Here is a 21,183-nt window from a genome sequence, read left to right as displayed (position 1 = left end):
GGGAGACATTAGCCATTGCAGTGGAGGGGAAGAAGAATGCTCTTACACAGGGGACAGGCACTCAAGATCTCCAGCCATGCATACACTTTGAGCTGGGAAGGGATCCAAGCCCCTGTGGGTCTTTGGGAGACACCCTGGGATGGAAATAGTGTTATATATATCTGTCCAGTCCGTTTGGTAATACCTAATGCTGTTCTTATCACAGATCCTCAAAGTTCAAAGGATACTTCAGGGTAGCATTTACTCAGCAAGCAAAGTGTACCACCCATAAGCATGCTTTAGGGAAGGCTACAGGCTGTTTTAGAGCAGGTGCCGAGCAGGAGAAATTCTGAGGTATATCACGCCCAGAAATACTGTGGGACAGGCTGGACCGTGAAAGGGAAAAGCAAAGACAGAAAGCTACAGGTATTCTTCCAGGCCTCCTCTTGAAGGTTTCCGATGACTTCAGCAAGTTTCCGCTTCCTTAAGATCTGATCTGAATATATCCCTGCCTATGCTGTAATCATAGCAATTGTTTGAGCTTCTATAGCATCTTGTCTTGGTAGAGTTTCAGAATGCTCTAATTGTGGGGAACTGGCCAATTCTCGGCATCCTTTGTGAGAAAATCCTAACGCACCCATCTTCCTGCCGGGAAAACTGAATTGCTTCCAAGGGCTCTTAATAGCAGAATTGGGGAGCGGGGTGCAGATTTAAATGTCTCAGTGTTCCTGTGGGTTATGGCTCCTTCTGGACCCCCACCTGGAGACCAGGAAGAAAGAACAATGATAAGGAATTGGCGTGGGCTTTAGTCACAGTTCCTTTCTTGTTGTGCCCTGAGCCCTGCTTGGGTAAGGACGACACCAACACTTCCAGCCTCCTCCCCACTGCCCACCGAGGCGCTCGTGTGTGCCCACGGAAGCCACACACTGGCATACTGACACAGACACCAGTGCACACTGCCGTGCCGGGTGAGGGGTGAGGAAGGGACAGGCTTCAACTCCCCTTGGAGTCAAGCCTCCCAGATAGGAAAGCCTCCGGGTGTCGCTCAGCAGAGTGGAGCCAATGCGTGCCTTGGAGGAGGTCTGCTTTGAGCCCTGTACAGATTGGTGCTGATGATTCTTACCAGTTGTGTGTATGTGCAAGAAAAAAAATCAGAGAGGCTGCCTGCCTGCTCCCATCTCTCGCGCGCTCTCTCTTGCTCCCTCTCTCTTCTGCTCTCTCCCTCCCTTTGCAAACATTGGATTTAAACCTGCTCAGAATTCAGCACAGAGGAAGGCAGCAGCGGAAGCAGCAGCAAGCCCAGCAGCTGAGACACCGCAGCCTCAAGATGTACCACCCCGCCTGCTGGATCGTCTTCTCCGCGACGACCGCCCTGCTCTTCATCCCAGGTACCAGGGGAAGGGGTCTGTGTATTCCTGGGGCGATTTGGAGATGTTAGAGCAGAAGAGGAAGGGGGAAGGAGGAGAGCCCAGGAGGAAGAGAGGGAGTGGGAGATGCATGTGGGGGAAAGAGGTAGGCTTGCTGTATGCATGCACACACATCCGCTCCTCACTCACATGCACGCGGATGCTTGCAGCACAGGATTTGCTCTCTGTTCCCTGCGATGCGATCCGTGAGCTGGGTTCGAGAGCTGCACTGTGCTGTGAGGCACCGCTGTTTCTCTGCAAGGCACCAACTGGCATTAACCAGTTGTGGTCCCGGGGGTAAGAGAAGAGGGGTTGAAACTCCCAGTCGTAAATCCTTCTGGCCGCTTGTGTTGGGACCTGCAGGACAGATGGGGCACCCCTATTTCTGTCTCCATCTGGTTTCTCTCTATTTCTGAATCAGTCTCCACCTCTCCATGCCCCCTTATCTCTGTTTTTCCTGTCTCTCCGCCTGTCTCTTTTCTCTCCACTCCTCTCCTTCCACTCCTCCCTCCCCTCCTCCCTCCCAAACCCCGTCTCCCTACTCTCTCACTCCAGCTCCTTGCTCTCCTGATCCTCCTCTGCTCCTGCATTTCTTATCTTCCTTCCACACAGTCCTTCTATCAGCTCTCACCCTTTCTTTATCCTTCCACCAAATGGGCAGATTGTGCCTTTGGAATCCACAATCTTCTCCGCGTCTCCTCCTCCTCCTCACCTGGGAAATGTGAATTTCCCTTGACAGAATTTGGCATGTTCTTCTGGGGAAGGCTGGGAATCTGGATTTACCTGATTCTCCTCAGCACCTTCCCTACCTTATCTAGTGATTTAGATGTGATCCTACCTACCACAGCAGTTACTTGTTTGGGGAAAACAAATCTGCAGTGACAAAGGTAAGATGCTGCAATCCTACCAGAATAAGCTTAGTGGAAATGTTGCAAAATCCAACACATTTTAATAGATTTGATAATTGCACGCTTGCCGTTTGCAAGCAGACAACTGAATGCCTGCAGGCATCCTTCAAACAATGCTGAAGGGATTGGGTTATGCTTGCCAAGGTTTTAGGCAGCATCAAAGGGTCTGTGGGGTTTCCATATGAAACCCCAGCCCAGTAAGGATTTTCTTTTCCTTTTTCCCCCCCAGATTGAAATACATGCATTTGGGTAAACATCACCTTAAATGTAATATCCCATACATATATACACAGACACAAATTCTGAGATTCTTAAACCCTACATATCCTGATATAGGTAGAACACATAATTTTATATTTTTATATTGAGAATCACTTGGTTTTGGTTTTTATTCTCAAGAAATTAAAGCTCTAATATTTCTAAGCTACCAGAGTGAAATTAGAAAAATGAAAGTTTACTGGAGCGAAAGAAGAGAGAAGTGACTTTAAATAAAAGAAGAAATTCCTTGTATGATGTTTTCTAATGTTGTTGTTTTTTTTTTTAAATCATACCTTTTGTAGCAGAGATGGGCTCTGCATAATCCTGTTTCTGGCTGTTCTTTAGGCTGAGAAGTTCAGGGTGCAGGTTGCTGTCATTCTTCTTCCAGATTCAAACCTAGGAGGGGGTTTTGGCCAGACAGGGTTCAGGGGAGAAAGGCAAGGCAGGCAGGGAGCACTCAGTACCTGCTCTAGCCTGATAGAGGGAGCCAGGTGGGCACTTTGGGTCTACAGTGTGAGAAGACAAACTTTCCTGTGTGTGCAAGTGCGCTGACTGACTGGCAGCCTCTGGGACCTCTTAGTGCCAGATCGTCCTCCTCCCCCTGTGCTGGGGCCCAAGGGCTCTTGGCTGTGGGCATGTTCTTCTTCCGGCAGGAATCAGAAAATTACACCTGAAAAGGGGAGGGGGTGAGTCTTAGTCAGCTGAAGCTGCATTGCAGTGCACCCTGAAGAAATCAGGGTGATACCTCCCTCTAGATGTCCCATGGCACCCGAAAACACAGCTCCACTCCATTGATGGGGAGTGTTGACCTTGCTTGCTGGAGAAGCCTCTGTACCTAAAGCCAGCTGTGCTCAAGGGAATGACCTCAGCCTCCGGGCCCTTTGGCCCTCAGTGTGGTGGACGGGAGCAAGGCCAAGGCCCAGGGGAGAGCTTGCTCTGTATGCTAATTGTCCAGGAGCCCGGCCTGAGAGGTCTTCCAGGGAGGAGGAAAAGTTGGCTTTGGGAAGTGTGTGTGTGGAGAGAAGGAAAACACATCATTAAGTGTTCCTGTGGGAAGTGAAACCTGGTTGCGCCCAAAAGTTCTGAGGAGCAGAAACGGCTTACTTGTGACTTCTTCTTCCTTGCTTCTCTTACTTCATTCATTAAGGTTTTTAGACTTTTCTCTTTCTTTGTTTCAAACGATGCTTTTTCTCCCATCGGGGTTAATGCCAGCTCGTTAGCCATTTACTTTTCCTGTGTCTTAAGACAGAAGCTAATGTCATAGTGAAACCCTGACCTGGTTAGGCCTCGATGCCATTTTATTCTGCAGGTTTCTATGTCTTGGTAAACATGTTTCCATCCCAGAATAATTTTAAGGCTAATGTTGTTGTCTCTTGGTGCCTTCCAGGGGGAGACCGATGGTCATAAATTGCTTTTCTAGGCTGAATCTCGGGGATGGGAAAGAAGTAACAAGAGGAAACTGTAATGAACCTCCACCCAAGATGGGGAGAGGGCTTAAGTGGACAATTTAAAGGTCACACCAGGGCTTAAGACATTCCTGAGATCATGAGCTTTTGTGGTCCTAAGTAAGAGGAGAGATGGATCTGTGCAGGGAGCCTTGTTGATCTTAGGTCTGGGGGCTTTGTGGAAAGATATGAGTAACTGGGGGAAGCGTGGGAAGCAAGCCTGGAGGGAAGGACATTTACATCCAAATCATAGGGTGGGGCTGGGGGTGGAGTGGGGGAAAGGGATTAAAATGCAGAATCTTTGCCCCCACCTCAGACATGCATCTTCAACAAGTATGCCAGAACCTTCCGAAGCACTGTAAACTCACTTGGTCTGCACTTTAAAATCTATGTGTCTATGGCCTGCAGCGCTAGAACAGAAACCCATCTTCTGCCTGCCTTTTCCCTTCAGGTTCGAGACCTGGCAGGATGGTACGGGGGTGAAGGTGAGGAGGTGTCGCTGCGTTTAGTGGTCAACCCTCAGTTCCCTGGAGCACAGCATAGCCCTTCTTTTCTCAAGTTCAGACTATTACCTCCTGTTTGCCCCCTTCTCCTTGGCCCATCCTTCTTGTGCCTCCTATTCTATGACTAAGCAGAGTAGTTAGCCGTAAAGCGTCCCCATCTACCTGGACTGGACAGAGTGGTGGCCCATGCACAGATCTGTCAGCTTGGTTCAGGGCGACAGCCACGTCGGGTATTTAATCAGGCTTGGTCTGAAAGCCCTGAACTTGCATTAGACAGCTCTGTGAGGTGTAGGGTTCTTCCTTTACACCCACATACCTACTCACATCCTCCTGCAGGGAAGTGCCCTGGGCCTTGGGCTCCTTGGGCTGGAATGCTTGGTTTTGGGGTGAGTCCTGGCGTGAACTCTACAGCCAAGTTTGCATGAATTCTTTCCCCGTCTCTTACCTCATGACCAGCACAGAGTTGAGGAGCCAGCTAAGATGGCCTGGTTTGCATGAGGGACCCAATAGGAGAACTTTTTGCCATGGGAGAATCCCAGCCCTAGACTCACTATAAATGAGATATGAGATATGAACAAGGACTGAGCATCCAGTTATGATCAAGACCTCGTCATCCTTTTGCCAATCATAGATTTGTGCCCCTCTCTTCCCACCTCCCCTGTGGCCCTCAATCCCTTACAAATGATGGGCATGTTAATAAGGTCAGACTACATGCTGTCAGCCCTCAGCATTGGCACAGTGGCAATAGCAGGTCTGAGAAGGAGACAGGTGTCGGCAGCCTCATAAAGATGGCTTTTTCAGTAGCCTGGAGCCAGGCAGCGTTGTTCAACCTGAGATTAATCAGAGATGCCGAATAGCTTGAGGTGCTTGTGTGCTGCTTCAGTCCTTTCTGCTCTGTGTCTCTGTCATTCTTAGAACCCTCTGCCATGTCTCTGTAGCCTGGAAAATTACAGAAGGAGATTCCTAAGACAGTTGGCACTTGCCTTGGATTTGTTATGTAGCAACTCTGGGCCTGAGCCTCCCATGTCAGCCACTGACCCCTATACTAATGTTCCTACTCCCGGTCTCAAACCTGTGTCAGAGCTTCACAGGGCAGAGTACAAATACCATGAGGTGGGACTCCCCCTAAACCTCCAAGAGTGTGAAAAGCAGAGGACTGAGACCTGGGAAGGAGCTCTTTGAGTTTTCTTTGGTTGGCTGAAGGTATTCTCTCGAATCTCAGCCTACAAATCTGTAGAATGGGTTGCTGTGATGTATGCTTCTTGTTTCCAGTTGGACAGAGTAGCCAAAAGTGTAAGTTAGATGAAAACAAGTGGAACATTTCTGAATTTTTGTCATTAAAAGCAAAAACAAAAGCACCTCATTCTGAAGAGAGGCTTGCACATAGAAGGAGTGAGCACTCCTTATTGCTGAAGGAGGAAGACAAGCTGGGACCATACCGGCTCACGGGTGTTTACTGTCTTTACCACAGTGATGAAAGTTAGCTGAATATAATTCATCCTTTCATTTATCCAGGAAGACAAGTTCTAATTAAACAAAATCTATTAAGTAAGATACTCTCCTGCCCCAAGAAACAAAGATCCAGTAAAACAGGAAATTATTCAGCATTCTCCTTTTGGACTCCCAATGAGATATGCATGCTGACTTTGAGTTTCCTAGGCCTTGGTTTCTCTGCATTGAAAACTAGGGCAGCAGACATGGCCCCCATGGTCTTCCAAAATATTGTTTTGCAATATTTTTGGTGGGCTGCTATGGACATGGACTTGTTTATCAGCCTTGGATAGTGATACTCCAGGAGCCCCATCACCCACGGCCTATGTGCTATGGCTTTCCTGTCCCTGGCTCACTGAAGAGGGGCTCATGGCCTGCTGCCATCTGCTTGCAGCTGGTTAGGGCTGGGGACAGAAGACAGAGGGAAAGCGAAGCCTGGCTATTCCTGTCAGTGAACTCAAGTGTCAGCCCACAGATGGCCTGTGGCTGCTGACAAGCCAGGCTGTCAGAAGCAGTGGATATTAGCACCTCTGGATGCTGAATGACACCTTCCAGACACAGGGCCTGGGCAGGCACTTGGAGGAGGGACACAGGCTGGCATCACCTTGGGGCAGCTCTGCTCTATTCTCCTACTCCTTCCGCCCCTGCTATAGACACCAAGCTCCTGGAGACATTTGTCCCTCTTGCCTTTTTATGCTGCTGGTGGGGGGCTGAGACTTGGACTTTGCTTCTTAATCTGTGAGGCCTTGGTTACCTCCACCTTTCCCTGGAGGGCAAGGAGGTAGTAACACAGCAGGTCATGGATATTGTTCCATTTACCAGATTTCTACACCACTGAGCTCTCTACTCCAAGACAGTGGTGTTTGTAAGGCTTGGGGCAAAACTGAAAGTACTTCTGAGGGTAGAGCAAAATGTAATCCTATAACCGGAGAAAAACTTTAAGACAATTTGCTTAAGATTGCCTTCCTGTCGGTGTGTGTGAATCCACATTCCCTCCTCTCTTCACCTTCGCTTCCTCATGTCAACACACACACACACAAAGACACACACACTTGCAGATGAGAGTTTAGCTACCTTCAAAATCACATTCACAACTTCTTAAAGAAGGCAAGCCACTTCCTCTTGACTTCTATCTCTGCCCTTCCATACTCCCAGCAGTGGCCTCCAGGCCTTGGTGCTCTCCCTGTGGGCACCTATGGCAGAGGGCCTACAGGCTGCCTCTACCAGATAGAGCCACGACCAAGCATGTGTGAGTGCTTCCCCCTAGTGTTGCAGAGACCCCCTGCACATGGTCCCCCTGGCCCCTGTTCTCCAGAGCTGGTGCTGGAGGCAGGCCTTGCACTTGTTGCTATCACCTCCCTCCCACCCAGACAGACCCCTTGGTGCTGAGACACTAGGGACTCCCTTGCAGTCACTAAACTAACTTAATTAAACGTTTGCAAAATGCTTTGAGACACCCCTGGGCAATGTGCTGGGTAAATGCAGAGCATTATCATTATGATGCAGGCACATTCCCTTTAATGAGCAGAGATGCTGTGCAGAGAGACCCATGGAAAGGCCAAGATGAATCGATGCATTAGGACACAGGCCATTGATTGGAATGGCTGCTTGTATGTTCATGGGGGATGATAAGTGACAGTCGGATGACACATTCAAATCCAACATGGAGAAAACCATCATGTTTGGCATTTCAAGGGACAGAGCCTCTGAAATGGCCTGAGTGGTCATTTTTAAACCTTTTTTCCCAGGGAATTTTTGCAGGCTTTACCATTCATGGGAGTTTGTTTAGTGGTTATACTAAGAATAATGATGGTCCCAAGCTTTATGGTTTACCTGGAGAATTTATCTTTGGCCTCATTTGTTCCTCAAAGTCACTGTGACATAGGCCAGACAGATGTTGCCCAACTCTGATCTGATTTTTGCTCTGCTTAAAACTCTAGGTAGACTTCTGGTTGCCTTTAGAATGAGTCCAAAGTACTCAACATGGTCCCCCTGTCATAATAAGCCCCTGGTCTCATTTCATCTCAACTCACACCTCTCTCCCTTCCCAGCTTGTGACTCTAACCACTCTGGACTTGCTCAGTTTCCCAAACACACCATTTTCTTTCTTTCTTCAAGGGCTTCCTCTGTGAGGTTACTAGGCCTGGAAAATTCTGATCCTCTTATCATGCTGTTTTTGTCTAAACTTTCATTCCACCCTTCAAGGCTCAGCTTCACTACTGCTTCCCAGAGCGTTCTCCATGCTTTAAATTAGGTTAGATCTCCCTCTTTATTAAGCAAGTCCACAATATCAGGTTTCTTCTAACATTGTGAGCCCATGTATTTAAAGTAATTCTTTGTTTTAGGTCTCTTTTCCTCCCTAGACTGTGGTCCACAGAGGTAGGGAACTCATCTGTTTTGTTCTCCAGCATATCCTCAGTGCCTAGCACAGTGGCAGCTATTAAACAAGTGCTCCAAAAGTATTTGTTGATTGGATAAGTGAGTGGATGAATTGAATGGACAAATGGACAGGTAATCAGCCAAGGTCACACAAATAAAAAGTGTCAGGTTATCTTTCCTATCATTCTGTTCTATCCCATTGAATGCTCAAAGGCGTCTGGGACCCTGGGTCTCAGCCTGCCCATCCACTTCCCCATCTGCAGAGTGAGGACAGAGAGGCATGGAGATGCACTCTGCTAATGGGAGATGGAAATGTGCAAAGAATGCTTATAATGATTATTCACTCCAATGTTCATGCTTGTCAATAAACACCAGCTCTGAGCTACCAACCAAACACACACAACAGCTCAGAACTGGAGCTGCATGTTTTCAGATCTCACGTCACATGTTGCGACAGACACGACTGACAGTGAGAGTTGTTCCGTAAACACAGATGTGGGCCCTGATGTGGGCTATTGGTTTAATGCAAACCCAAATTACTTAGCAGATTTAAGCAGGATGTCTGTTGACATGGCCCCAATTATTTGAAACTTAGAGTCATGCCCGTGGTGCCAACAAGTATACACTGTACCAATAGAAGGAGGAATTGTGTTGTTCACAAGAAGTAAAAAGTTGGGTTACAGATAAGAAGAGGCTGATAGTGTAGGAGTGAGTTATGTTTGAGCAAGTGATTCTTAAATGGGTTGATGTTCATATGGAAAAGGTATAGGGGCTCAATGAATCAGAAGAAATTTACAAGGGCCTTTCTCATTTCTTATACCCATTTTTTTAAGCCTTTCCTATTTCAGACTTGCGATTTCATGGCTGTGGGATTCTGAACAGCAGGACATCTTGTGTTATTCATCTTGGAGTGCTCTAAGTGCCAAGCACATTAACTTATTTGACATGTTATTTACTGAGTGATTATTATGTGGCAAGCACTATGCTAGGCACTGAGAATGCAATGCCTGAACAAAAATCATTATGGTCCCTGTTCTTGTGAAGTTTACAGTCTAGTGGGCTAGACATACATGCATCAAATAAATACCTATATGGTTGTGAAGTCACAACTGAGATAAGGCTTTGAAAGGGGAAGTGTATGCTGCTATGATTGCCTATAAGGAGGGCTTGATATTGCCAGGGAGGCCAGTGAAGGCTTTCCCATGAAAGAGACAACTGGGCTGATATCTGAAGGAGGAAGAGTGAAAATTATCCAAACCTAAGGGTGGAGGCAGAGGAAGGGGCAGAGTGAACAAGATATGCAGAGACAGCATAGCAGAAAGAATCAGAGGACATCCTATTCAGCTGGAGTGGAGAGGTAGGGAGTTCGGTGCAAGATAAGATGAGACAGCTGGGAAGGGGTCAGAAGATGCAACTCTTGCTCCCCCGAAGGTCATGTTTATCATTTTGGTCTTTATTCTAGAAGTGATGGGATACCATTGTTGTGACTCATGTGGTGGGAGTGATGATCATGAGTTACATGTTTGAATCTTGTTCTTGTTGCATTTGCAGAATGGATTAGAGGTGAGCAAACATGGAAGGAGGCAGGCCAGTGGGAGGCCACTGCAGTAGGTCAGATGGGAAACAGCTAGTGGTGGGTGGAATGGGGAGACATAGATGACTTGAGAACTTTTACAAGAATGTCATGGGTGTGCCTTATATGTCTGAAGAATCGAATCTAAAAGTAAGCCCACAATAAGCACTGACAGCCCTTTGGGGGGCATTGAGAAGAGTATCTGTCCTCAAATTCCTGCTCACATGCCATCTCTTTCAGTTTAGGTGTAATCTTTCCATGAGACAGAGAACAGATTGTTTTTGGAAATTTCATCACTTCTGGAAGTCTAATAATCTCAGCTCCTTAACTGGTGTCCTCTCAAGGGTTTAATGTGGAAGCGTAAGATTGCATCACTCAACACCCCAATCCATCAGAAGGATTGTAAAGAGCTCTTGTGTTAACTGCTAGATTTCTCCCCTCATTATTTACTGGAAGAAATCAGGCATTTTAGAGAGTTTTGATTGGACTTGAGTGATTTTGGGGCACAAAAATACAACCATTTCCCAAATATTATCATGATGATAGGAAAGAATGCATGACCTCTCCCCAAGATCAACCACCTGGATAAATTAAAGTAATTTATTTTGAAAAGTAAAGGTCATTGAAACTGAGAGGGCCCTTGGAGATGATCTAATCCATTCCTTTCATTTTATAGATGAGGACACTGAGACAAAGGAGTCCAAGTATCTTATTTAAGGTCACATTATCAGATAGTGACTGAGCCAATGTTTGAACACAGAGTTTTTCAATAACCTGTGTTCATAGCCTGCCTTGTGTCATTTCAGTGTGATAGTAAAGGGCTGAGCTGAACTTTGTCCCCCTCTCTGGTACACTATTGGAAAAGGAACTTGTAACCTTGGCCACTACTCTGTTGCCCTGAAGCTCTCTCATCTTAGTGCACAAAGAACATCGTGGAACAGGGCAACTCCACAGTATCTTCTGCCCAACGATTAAGGTGAGGGGTCAAGAAACAAAAGAGAAGCCTTGTCCTTTTCAGAGGCTTTCTCATACTTTGAAGGACCTTTGTAACTGAACTGGGAGATGTCTTAAAATCAATCATTTCTTGATATGCAGAATGATATGCTCAGAGTAGTACAGTATCAAATTTCAGACATGTGTCCACCCGACTTACTTGGTCTATATACTATGAAAAGCACCTGCCTTTATCATCACTATACCATCAAAATATCTATTTTAAACTTATCTATTTGGTCTTGGCTCTGAACTAAGCAGGAGAAACTCCACACTGAGAATGCCTGAGTCTCTATATTAATGATGGTGACTTGCAGTGTACCAAGCACATCCATGTACATGCTAACTATCCTGTATGCTAGTGAATTAAAGAGCCAAAAGATCTAGGTCTTTTTACCCCCCAACTCCTACACCATCAAATTGCCTTCACAATGGACAACATGGGCATAGGTGCAATCAAAACACTAGGTTTTCAAAGCAGCTTGTAGACACATGCAGAACAGAGAGCAAGAGTTCAAAGATAAGCCAGGTACAACCAAGGATGAATGCAACAATATATGTAAGATGGTAGGATTGCTAAAACATGACAGTGGTGGGGCCAAGCACTCATGGGCATTTCTGTTTCTAGGAAGATAGGCCTAAAGAAGCCTTTGGCTTCTCTGAACAAGCCAACCTTGTTCTTTTGAACAGCCCAGTGCCAAGGGATTTCCCACTCTCCTCAAAGAGAAGAGAATGTTGGAAGAGAGAATGTGGCAGATGGAAATAGCCCGTCAGCCTACAGGCTCCAAGAGAAGCTGGAGTTTCCTTGGGAGTCCTCTGGCTTTATCCCATGGAGAAGAGAGTGCCCAGTCTTACTTGGCACCAGGGTGGATGCCTCTTTGGGTGAGGCCCAGAAGGGGAGGGATGACGAAAACCACTATCAGGATTCTGTATCTTTCCCTGATGGGCCTTACCCTCTTTTTGTTTGGGGCAAAGTCTTGGGAGTAAAAGGGAACTGCCTTACGATTGCCACCAATTTAGCTCCCATGATGTCCATGAAGACCGGACAGTTTCTTTATTATGACCTGGACAACTGTTTCTTTCCTCGTTTCTTTTAAATTATTTGTTTTTGAAGTAGGCAGTTAGCTCTCTACCATTGCCTTATGGAAGATCATGAAAGCACCTGACCTAGGAACCAAAAGACATGGTTTTGTCCCTGCATTTATGAACTGGATGGCCTTGGCCAAGTGGTTCAACCTCCTCAGGACTCTTAATCCTCTTTGTAAAACAGGAAAAAAGTACTTCTTTACCTACTTCCCAGGGTGGCTAGAAGGGAGGTAAGAAACCTTCCCTGGTTTCTTAGATGTGCCCTCTCGGAAATGCTCTACAGTTCCAGGCTGCCAGGTCTTATTGCATCACTTGGGTTGGCCACTTCTGTCTGGGCATTTCTCTCTTCTTTTTCTGTGTCAATGTCCTTACTCCTGATTTTCTGTCTTGCTCTGACTGTCATGGGTTATGGTTATAATTGGCAGTGGGGCATATACCAAATTGCCTGTGGCATTTGTTTTGGAGGAGGAGGCCTATTTCAGGGAACTCCTGCATTTACTTCTCTAGTCATAAAGCAAAGTTTGGTTGGTTTTTCCTTTTTCCATGGAGAGCACTGGTAAGTGCTTTCTCTGGCCCTCCGAGAACACGAATTCTGCTTTTTGGGTTGGGATGAAAGAAACTCAGATGGGGTTGAGAAGAGCTCTAGTATGGAGCCTAAAGTCAGGCGAAAGAGTGCTCTGAAGCCCTGTGAGTGCCAGGCCTGGGGTGAGGACACCTGCCTCCTTGATGTATTGTCACAACTTAAAGTAGAATTTCAGGGAGCAGTGAATTGATGAAGAGAGTACTTTTGTGGGAAGAGGGGTCCTCTTTGGCTCTCCTAAACACATACTGGAGAGGGGATTGACTAATTCCTCCCCATTTGGGCTGATTAGTGAATCCCTAGAGATAAGATTCCTCTTTGCCCAGGCCTGAGGGGAAACTATACAGCATCTCAGGTCTCCACAAACCCATGCAACCTATGCTGGGCTGAATCCAGAATGAGATCCATTGATTCACTAGTGTTGCTTGGATGGTAGAAAGCGGGTAATTGCTTGAGTCACATACCTGTCTTATACCCTGCCCTAATCCAACATGCTCAGCTTAAGTAGCCTCAGAAAAAGACCCAGCTTGAGTGGAGATGGTGAAGTGGCCCACAGTTCTGAAAAGGACCCTTGAGACCAAGAATCCCCTAAGCACACTACACTCGATAAGTTTTTCTGTCCATGTTGCTGGACTGTCTTCTGAGTAGTTAAAGTCTGTGGACCTTGATGATAAGCTAGGTCTCTGGATTGGGTAGAGCTTGCTTAAACCTTAACTGCATACTGAGTCTTTGTCTCATCTGGAGTGAGGTAGGGTGCTGCTCTAGCTCCCTTTTGGAACTAGAAAAAAAATCATTTTTTCATCAGATTTTAATATCTGTAAAGATCTGTAGGGCTAGCTTTGGATGGGCAGACTCTCAGAGATGTAGGGCTGCACTCTCTAACTTTGGTTTTGAACTGTTCAGTTCCCAACTCCCAGCCCTGGATCTCACTCATACGCATCAGAAGCTGTGTTGACATGGTCAAGTTCCACAGATGCTTCTTTGGAAGCCAGTCAGTCAGGGCAGAGCATGAAAGTCAGGCTCTTCTGGTAGGCATATCTGCTTATAGATTAAAGGTGCAGAGAACCATTGACATTTCCACAGGTTAGGACTTCCAGATGCATCACTGAAGTCTATGTGCCTGTGAGGGCCACAGGTATCAAAAAAGTAGCAAAATCAGATTTTACGCTGTGGTTGAAGAACAGAAGTAATGGAAGAGAGTTCAGGAGGATGGGGAAGAAGTCAAAGATACATAATAGCTTTTTCCCCCCTTTAAATGAATCCTACATTCTTTTTTCCTCTTTATTTTCAATTCTTCATGACTATATTTTTCTGTTGCCTTTTGATGATGGCATCTGGGAAGGGGGTGGCTGTGATAGATTTTTTTGAATGAAGAGAAAGCTCTCCAGTGTAACTTATCTATCTTTTATGGCTTCCAGATGTTGGTCATAGGGCTTAGTTAGCTATCAGCAGATCCCTCACTTAGGTCTGTGATTGGACTTCATTGTGCTCAAAGAAATGGGTACATAAGAAATATCTTAAGTACTCTCTCAAAAGTCTTTAAGGTTTCCTCCTTTGCACTGAACATTTGGTGGTGGATGTGAGGGTGAGTGTGAAGCCATGCAGCAAGTGTCAGAGCTGGAAGGAAAGTTAGAAGAAAGTGGAACTAGGCATTATTGAAAGTCAAAGACAAGGAGGGAAAAGATGAAGCACCAGACCACCAAACAAGAGGGCACAGGGACAGAGACAGAGGCAGAGGATGAGACAGCCACCCAGCAAGTAGGACTGATAATGCATCAGGGAGGAGGAAGTCAGCCTGAAGATGTTGTTGCCTCAGAGCAGAGTACCTTCCCAATGTTGAAGTGCTATATAGTGACTTTCGGCCACTGGGAGAAACATCTCTGTGGGTAGACCCTGACCAAGGCATTAGAGGGTAAGCCATGCAACTCAGAAACATCAAAAACCCCAAGGAGTAAGCACAGGGCATCTGGGTATGTGCAACAACTGCCTGCCTTCCAGCTTACCCTTGGTTACCACCCATTCATAAACACCCGTCGCTCTATACCTCCTCTTGATTAATCATTTCTCCTAGTAAGTTAACCACTCCTCTTTCTTGGTTAAATTTGCTTTTGTCCAAAGCCTACAGGTTTGGTTGCAGCTAAGTAGGTGGGAGTTTATCCCCCATTCCCTGAAAAAAAAATAATCTCTTTTTGCTTTTGAAGGTTATGTCTCTGTAACATCAGAAGCAGAAATGTCATAGGACTCCACTTTGGAGTGAGAGAGGGAAGTATTTCTTCCTGGATCTGTAGTCTTCAACATCATAGGATGTCAGAAATGGAAGGGAATTTAAGAAATCTTTAGTCTTCCTTGTTAATCTGGTAGGTGATGCTTACCCAGGGGGATATCCTTGCTTGTTCCCTCCTTGCACTCACCTATGGCTACAGATGTCTCTTTTAAAGCTGCCGTAGTTACTCATCTACTCAGTGCTGTTGGAACCTCCTCCAATCTCCAATATCCTCTTCAGAAATACTTTACTCTTGCCTAGGATGCTTCCCCTGTTCAGTTCTATAACCTGGCTCTTCCATAGTTGTTTGGACTCTTCACGCTGATGGCTTTACTCAGGAGCTGGCTCAGCTCTAATTAGTTTTCTTCCCCCAAGACGTTGCCTCTTAGATCACTTCCTGCAGCTCCATATCCTGCTGCCTATGGTGTTCTATTTGTGTTGTTCAGAGCCCTAAGGTTCTGCTGCAGCTAAGAGGATGGGAGTCTATTCCCCACTCCCTGACCACAGCTGCCCTTAGCAACTAGAGTAGCTTCACCTTCACTTGTTTTGTACCATCTTTTTTTGCTATTAAAAAAAAAAATAAGACCCACTGTATTGTCAGTGGCTCTGAAATTTTTGTTTTAAAGTATGTACACACAGTGGATTTATTTATGTAGAAATGATAATATGTTGCTATATATATATATATATATATACACACACACACACACACACGATGACTAAAAAGATAAGATAAAAATGAATAAAAACAGGAATTCTAACATTCCTTTCCTTCACATCATTGTAACACTCAGACCATCTCCGGAGGCTAGCACCATGTTGGAGACTGACTACTGCACTAAGTCATACTCTGTCCTTCGGATTAGAATCAAGACAGAAATGTCAAATCATCCTTGGCAAAACACTTCTAATGACTCAGCTCTGGTTGCTTCTCTCTTGGACTTAGAATGGGGATGTGTCCTTGGCCATAGATCACTCTGGATATTGGTACAATATGGTTGCTATGGAGGACCCCATCCTTCAGCAACTGCAATGTTCTTCAACACTGCTATTGTGGTTAAAAAAATGAGTTACATGTCAGTGAATACAGACCAATATCAGGAATATTCTCTTGTTTATCAAAAAAGACCATTGAAGGGAAATAAATGCAAAATATTCTTTAGAAGAAAAAGCTGAGGACAAGGACCAGCCATTTCAACAGCTCATGATTCTTCATCTCTAGAGTTCTCACTGTTTTCCTTCTCTGCCAGCTCTTCTGCAAGGACCACCTACTGTAGAGACATGGAGGTCCTAGCTTTCCCGACTTAGCTTGAGAAGTACCTTTTCCTCTGAGGAAAAATCCAGCAGAGGAAGGGTTAGAATTTTTCAGAAGGGATATTATTAGACCATAGTAATGCACATATATAGAAAGGACTAACAATAAGGAAAATTGGAAAGGACACTGTTTCCTGAGCATAGCTTTTATCCTCAGGTGACTGAAGTCTTGTCCTGGTGTTGGTGGCAGCCATGAGAATGTGTCTTTCAGATCTTAGGCTACAGTAAATATAATTAAACAATTATCCCACCATCTGCTCTCTCAAGCCCATTGCTATGTTGGCTTTGAGGCCATGTTTCTCACAGGCTGCTCTCAGCCAGTGACTGATCAGGACAGAGATACTAGGTCAGGTTCATTCTTGGGAGACATGGTTTCCTCTTCTGGGCAACTTTAATTTGAGGTTCCCCAAGGGCCTTGCCAAAATTTCCCTAGAACTACAAGGCATTCTCTGTTTTTACCAGATTTGCTGCCTGCTGCCCTCCCCTTCCTGGCCATCACCCCACCAACAACTCACTAGGGATCAGAAAGGCACTGCAGCCTGCTGGCTCTCCCAGCCTTGCCCACTTCCGTTTCCATTTTCCCTCAGAGATGTTTCCCCTAATAAATGTCTTGCACATTTAGTCCTCCCTTATTGTATGGTTCTTGGAGGACCCAAGCTAACACAATGTTGTTGGGCTGACAGAGCTAAGTAGGCGTGCAAGCCAATATTTTGCTCCACATTCTAAACCTTCCAAGTTTGATATTATACTATCCATCCCACTCTGTGGAACTGAGGGTAAGATGCATGGGCAGCACTGTGAGATCTGCGCAGTTTTCAATACCAGTAGAAACTTGCTTTTTGGGGGACAGTCCTAGGCAGAATCCAGGAGCTCTGTTCCTTGGAACCCTACTCTGATCCTGGGGTAAACAAGACCTTGTTTAAAGATGTCTGTCAAAATTTCTCACCTGGGTTTCTGGCTTTTCCGGACTGGTAATAAAACTGTTTCCTTTCTCGCTTGACATAGTTTAAGTCCATTTGGAAATCCAACCCACACTTTACATTCATTCCTCATTTTCCTGGTTTGTTATCTGGAGCACATTCACTATGCAGCTCATAAAGCTGGTTTGACCCTTCAGTAATGCTTCAGTTTGTAATTGTTATAGTTTTGTCTTAGCTTCTTGAACTTGGTTTTCCTAATGACCCCACAGCATGGTTTTTTAATTTGGCACTATTGACATTTTAGGCAGGGTACTTCTTTGTTGTGGGAGAATCTGTGCATTGTGGGACCTTTAGCAGCATCCCTGGCCACCTCTATCCACCAGTAGCACCCCTCAATTTATGACAACTAATGTCTCTAGACATAGACAAAGATCCCCTGGGGAACAAAGTTGCTCCGAGTTGAGAATTACTGTGTCTGTGGTTTTAGGTGGTCAGTACAGTATCTTAGGAACCCCTCTAATTTATGTCAGTTGTCTTTCCTCCAGCTAATGAAAGATGGATTTTCTTCTTATGTCATAGGCCCGATCCTCTGACCTAGTCTGGTTTAAAATCTGTGAGAGGCTCCTAGTTCTCAATTTTTGTTTCGCTGAAAATTTTGTTTATCCAGAACCTGTAAATCAGGTTATTAACTTCTTCATCTGTGCCAGGTGCTCTCTGAGAATAGTTTATAAGAATGGTTAACAAGAGGAAGATATTTGATAATATAGGCATAATAGCAGGCTTGTTCTCTGGAATGGAAGGTATGGATTAAAACAGATATGAACAATCTAAGCCATAACTATGTTATTACTCAGTGTAGCTGGACCGACTCTGTCACTGAACACACAATTTTTATTAACCAAACTGTTCCAGTAACTTTTCTTCAGGGCAGACTTAGATTTTAGTCTATTAGCTTGAGGGTAGTCAGGAGTGAGAGCGACAGCCCAGATATGGTTCCTGTGCACAGAGACCTAAAACTGAAACTAAATGCAATATCTAGAAATTAGTGCATTGTAAATGATAGGGTAGACCCCTGTACAATTGTGGCAGTGGAGTTTTGAGATCAACTAAAAGTATTGTGCCAAATTGGAAGGAAAGGAGTCTCCTACAAATCAAGAAAGGGAGAAGGGCTCTAGATATTAAGCAAAACAAAACAAAGCAAAAAACAGAAAAACAAAAACCAAAAAGCAAAAACAAAAAAACTCTTGACTAGAATTTCTGGGTTACTTTTTAAAGAAAAGGAGGGATCTTTGGCAGAACATGAACAGTCCTGCCCACAATGATTTTGGTAACAGGGAATGTCAAGAGCTCCAGGTGAAGAGAAAGACACAGGTAAGGAGAAATGGAACTGCCAAAAACAAACTAGAGATGTTTGATGGCTCCCTCTCCCTTTAGCCCCTTCGTGAGTGACCTGTAGCCCAAAGCATCAAACCCATATTCAAGAGGTCACTTGTCTTAGGGCTCCAAACCTAAGGAGCAGCCCAAATACCTCCCTTGTAAGTAGCTATTGCAGAAAGTATATCTGATAATTATTTGACCTTCCCTGTATTGGTTTCTCATTTGCATTCAAGCCTCTTATGACCCCTATTGCGAACACTGACAGTGTTGGAGCTCTTAAGATTGTGCAGATGTCAGATGATGTGATCTATTACTACAGCCCTGGGATGTCTTTCTTATGGTCTTGACTAGTCTTGAGGCATCTCTTTATCTTATAGGATGTGCTCTCTAATTCCCTGTTACAGAATCCTTTACAGCCGTAGAGGGACTTGTTGTGGAAGGACTGACCCTTTGGGATTCTGAATCACATCTTTCTTTCTATATTCAGCTGGCCCCGCTGGCCTGATTTCTCTGCTGCTATGTTGTTGACAACAATAATTTTAGAAGCTAAACTGTTAATTTCTGGGATCGAGCTTACTGATTAGGATCTTTTCAAGAACCATTATAAATGCCAGATTTGGTTTAGGTAAAAGCTATTTCCTTGTGAAACTCCACATACAGTTGATTCTACAAGGTCATTTGTGTAACTGGCACTGGTTGAGTGCTTACTCCCTATCAGGCACTAGTGATCAGGATAGCAAGATGACTAAGCCAAGGTCACTGTCCTTACAGTCCTGTAAATACATAAACACATCACAGTGTGTTACCTCTGCAATCTTCTGCAGAAACCATCTTATGAAATCATTTAAATAAGGAAGAAACCTGCTCTCTCAGTTTCCTCAGGGACACTTCCCAGAAGAGGGGACATTTGAGATGAGGTTTTAAAGGAGCGGAGGATTAATTCATGGAGAAGCTGACCAAGAATTCCATTAACCACATGCACTGATGTCTGGGAATTGACTGGGAAATAGGAGATAGGAGGTAAAGTAGTTAGAGAAAAGTAGGGGAATAATCTAAGACCTCCTCCAAAGTACAGTGTTAAGAAAATGGCAGGGCTTTGTAACCCAAACATTAATGCTCTCACTTTGTTGTGGATTTAGTTTGTGTAATTTAAATGTCAAAATGCCTGGTTGTGCTGGTGAAACCTGAACTTTTAATAACTCTGCAAATTTCTAAATATCCATGTTCTAAATAGAGTCAAAGATGTAAACCCCTCCCCCATTTTTTTAATGTTCCGGACTTCACACATTATCAGAAGTATGGTGCATTTCTCCTCAGATTCTTCTATCTTGCTTCCTTCAAGATAGACTTGCAACCTCTAGGTTTATGAATTCCAGAAAGCAGGACAAGTAATATTAAAAGTTCTTCTTTATGCCTTGAAGGGTTTGTTTTAATAGCAGCTATACTCAAATTTCAGGATAAAGGCATATTTCATTGCTCACTGACTTCTTGAAAATAGATTTACATGGCTATTGCTCTTTAACTACATTCACTCAACAAATATGTCGTGGGGGCCTAGCATGGGTCAAGCTCTACTCTAAGACTTTGGGATTCATCAGCGAATAAAACAAAGACTCCTGCTCTTATGAAGCTCATATACTAGTGGGGGAATTAGATAATGAACAATAAACATAGTACTTAGGTACATTTTATAGTATGTTAGAAAATTGGAAGTAATATGGAAAAAGAAAAGTATAGCAGAGTATGGAGACTGGCTTGGAATACTGGGGAAGATAATTGTGATTTTAAACAGGGCAACAGGGTAGGGTCCATTGAGAAGAGCACAAGTGAGCAGAGACTGCAGGAGGGGAGGGAGTTTGCCATGAGGATATCTGAAGGAACGGGCTTTCCAGAGAAACACTGTTTAAGGCAAAGACACTATGGTGCAAGTGGAATCTACCTAGCTTATTCAAGAAATAGCAAGGAGGCAAGTGTAGTGAGCAAAGTGGAGTAAGCAAATGGTAAGTAGTAGGAGATGCAGCCAGAGCAATAATGGGGGACCCAGTGAAATCAGCCTTGTATTCCTCTATAAGGAATTTGGCTTTTTCTCTGAGTTAGATGAGGAGATTTTCCAGATTTTTGAGCAGAGGAGAAACATAACCTTAATTTGTTTAAACGGGTCATTCTGAATGCTGAGGAGTAGAAGCAAGCAGAAGCTATGGTCATAATCCAAGCGAAGGATAATGGTGATTTGAGCTAGATGATAGCAGGGGAGGTGACAGAAGTAGATTCTAGCTATATGTTGAAGGCAGAGCTACCAGGCTGGCAGATTGGCTATGGGGTGAGACAGAGTAGATCCAAGGGGGACACCACATTTTTTCACCTGAGCAGCTGGAAGGATAAAGTTGACATCAACTGTGATGGAAATGTATGGGTGGAACAGAATTTTGGGGAAGGACCAGGAGTTTATTTTGGACACATTGAACTTTCTATATCTACCAGATATGTAGAGTAAGCAGCTGGGTATAATGAGTTTGGAGTGCATGGGGTGGGGGTTGTGTCTGGGGCCAGAGGTTACATTTGGCATGTAGATGATATTTAAAGTCACAAGGTTAAATGATCATACAGGGAAGTAATAGAGAGAGAAAGAGAAGAGTCCCAGACACTAAGCTCTGTGAAACTTCAACCTTAAAAGAGGTCAAGGAAATGATTACATAGAAACATGAAGA

At 44.7% G+C, this 21,183-nt stretch overlaps 1 protein-coding gene across 4 annotated transcripts in view; it reads left to right on the top strand.

Moving 5' to 3' along the window:
* Positions 1 to 923: 923 nt before the first annotated feature.
* The window catches only part of OPCML (opioid binding protein/cell adhesion molecule like), a 1,085,195-nt gene continuing 1,064,935 nt past the window's right edge, over positions 924 to 21,183 (top strand). For 2 of the 4 annotated variants that reach the window (XM_073903999.1, XM_073904001.1), the window contains exon 1: positions 924 to 1,367. In XM_073903999.1, coding sequence (XP_073760100.1) covers positions 1,114 to 1,367 — 254 coding nt within the window. In that variant the 5' untranslated portion in view covers positions 924 to 1,113. The remainder of the gene's footprint in view (positions 1,368 to 21,183) is intronic. The other 2 variants (XM_073903998.1, XM_073904000.1) reach the window with 2 other exon arrangements.

This window comes from Callorhinus ursinus, unplaced genomic scaffold, assembly GCF_003265705.2.
Source record: "Callorhinus ursinus isolate GAN/ISIS: 27379988/994484 unplaced genomic scaffold, GSC_fseal_2.0 scaffold19, whole genome shotgun sequence".
Lineage (NCBI taxonomy): Eukaryota > Metazoa > Chordata > Mammalia > Carnivora > Otariidae > Callorhinus > Callorhinus ursinus.
This window is presented reverse-complemented; position numbering and strand designations above follow the sequence as displayed.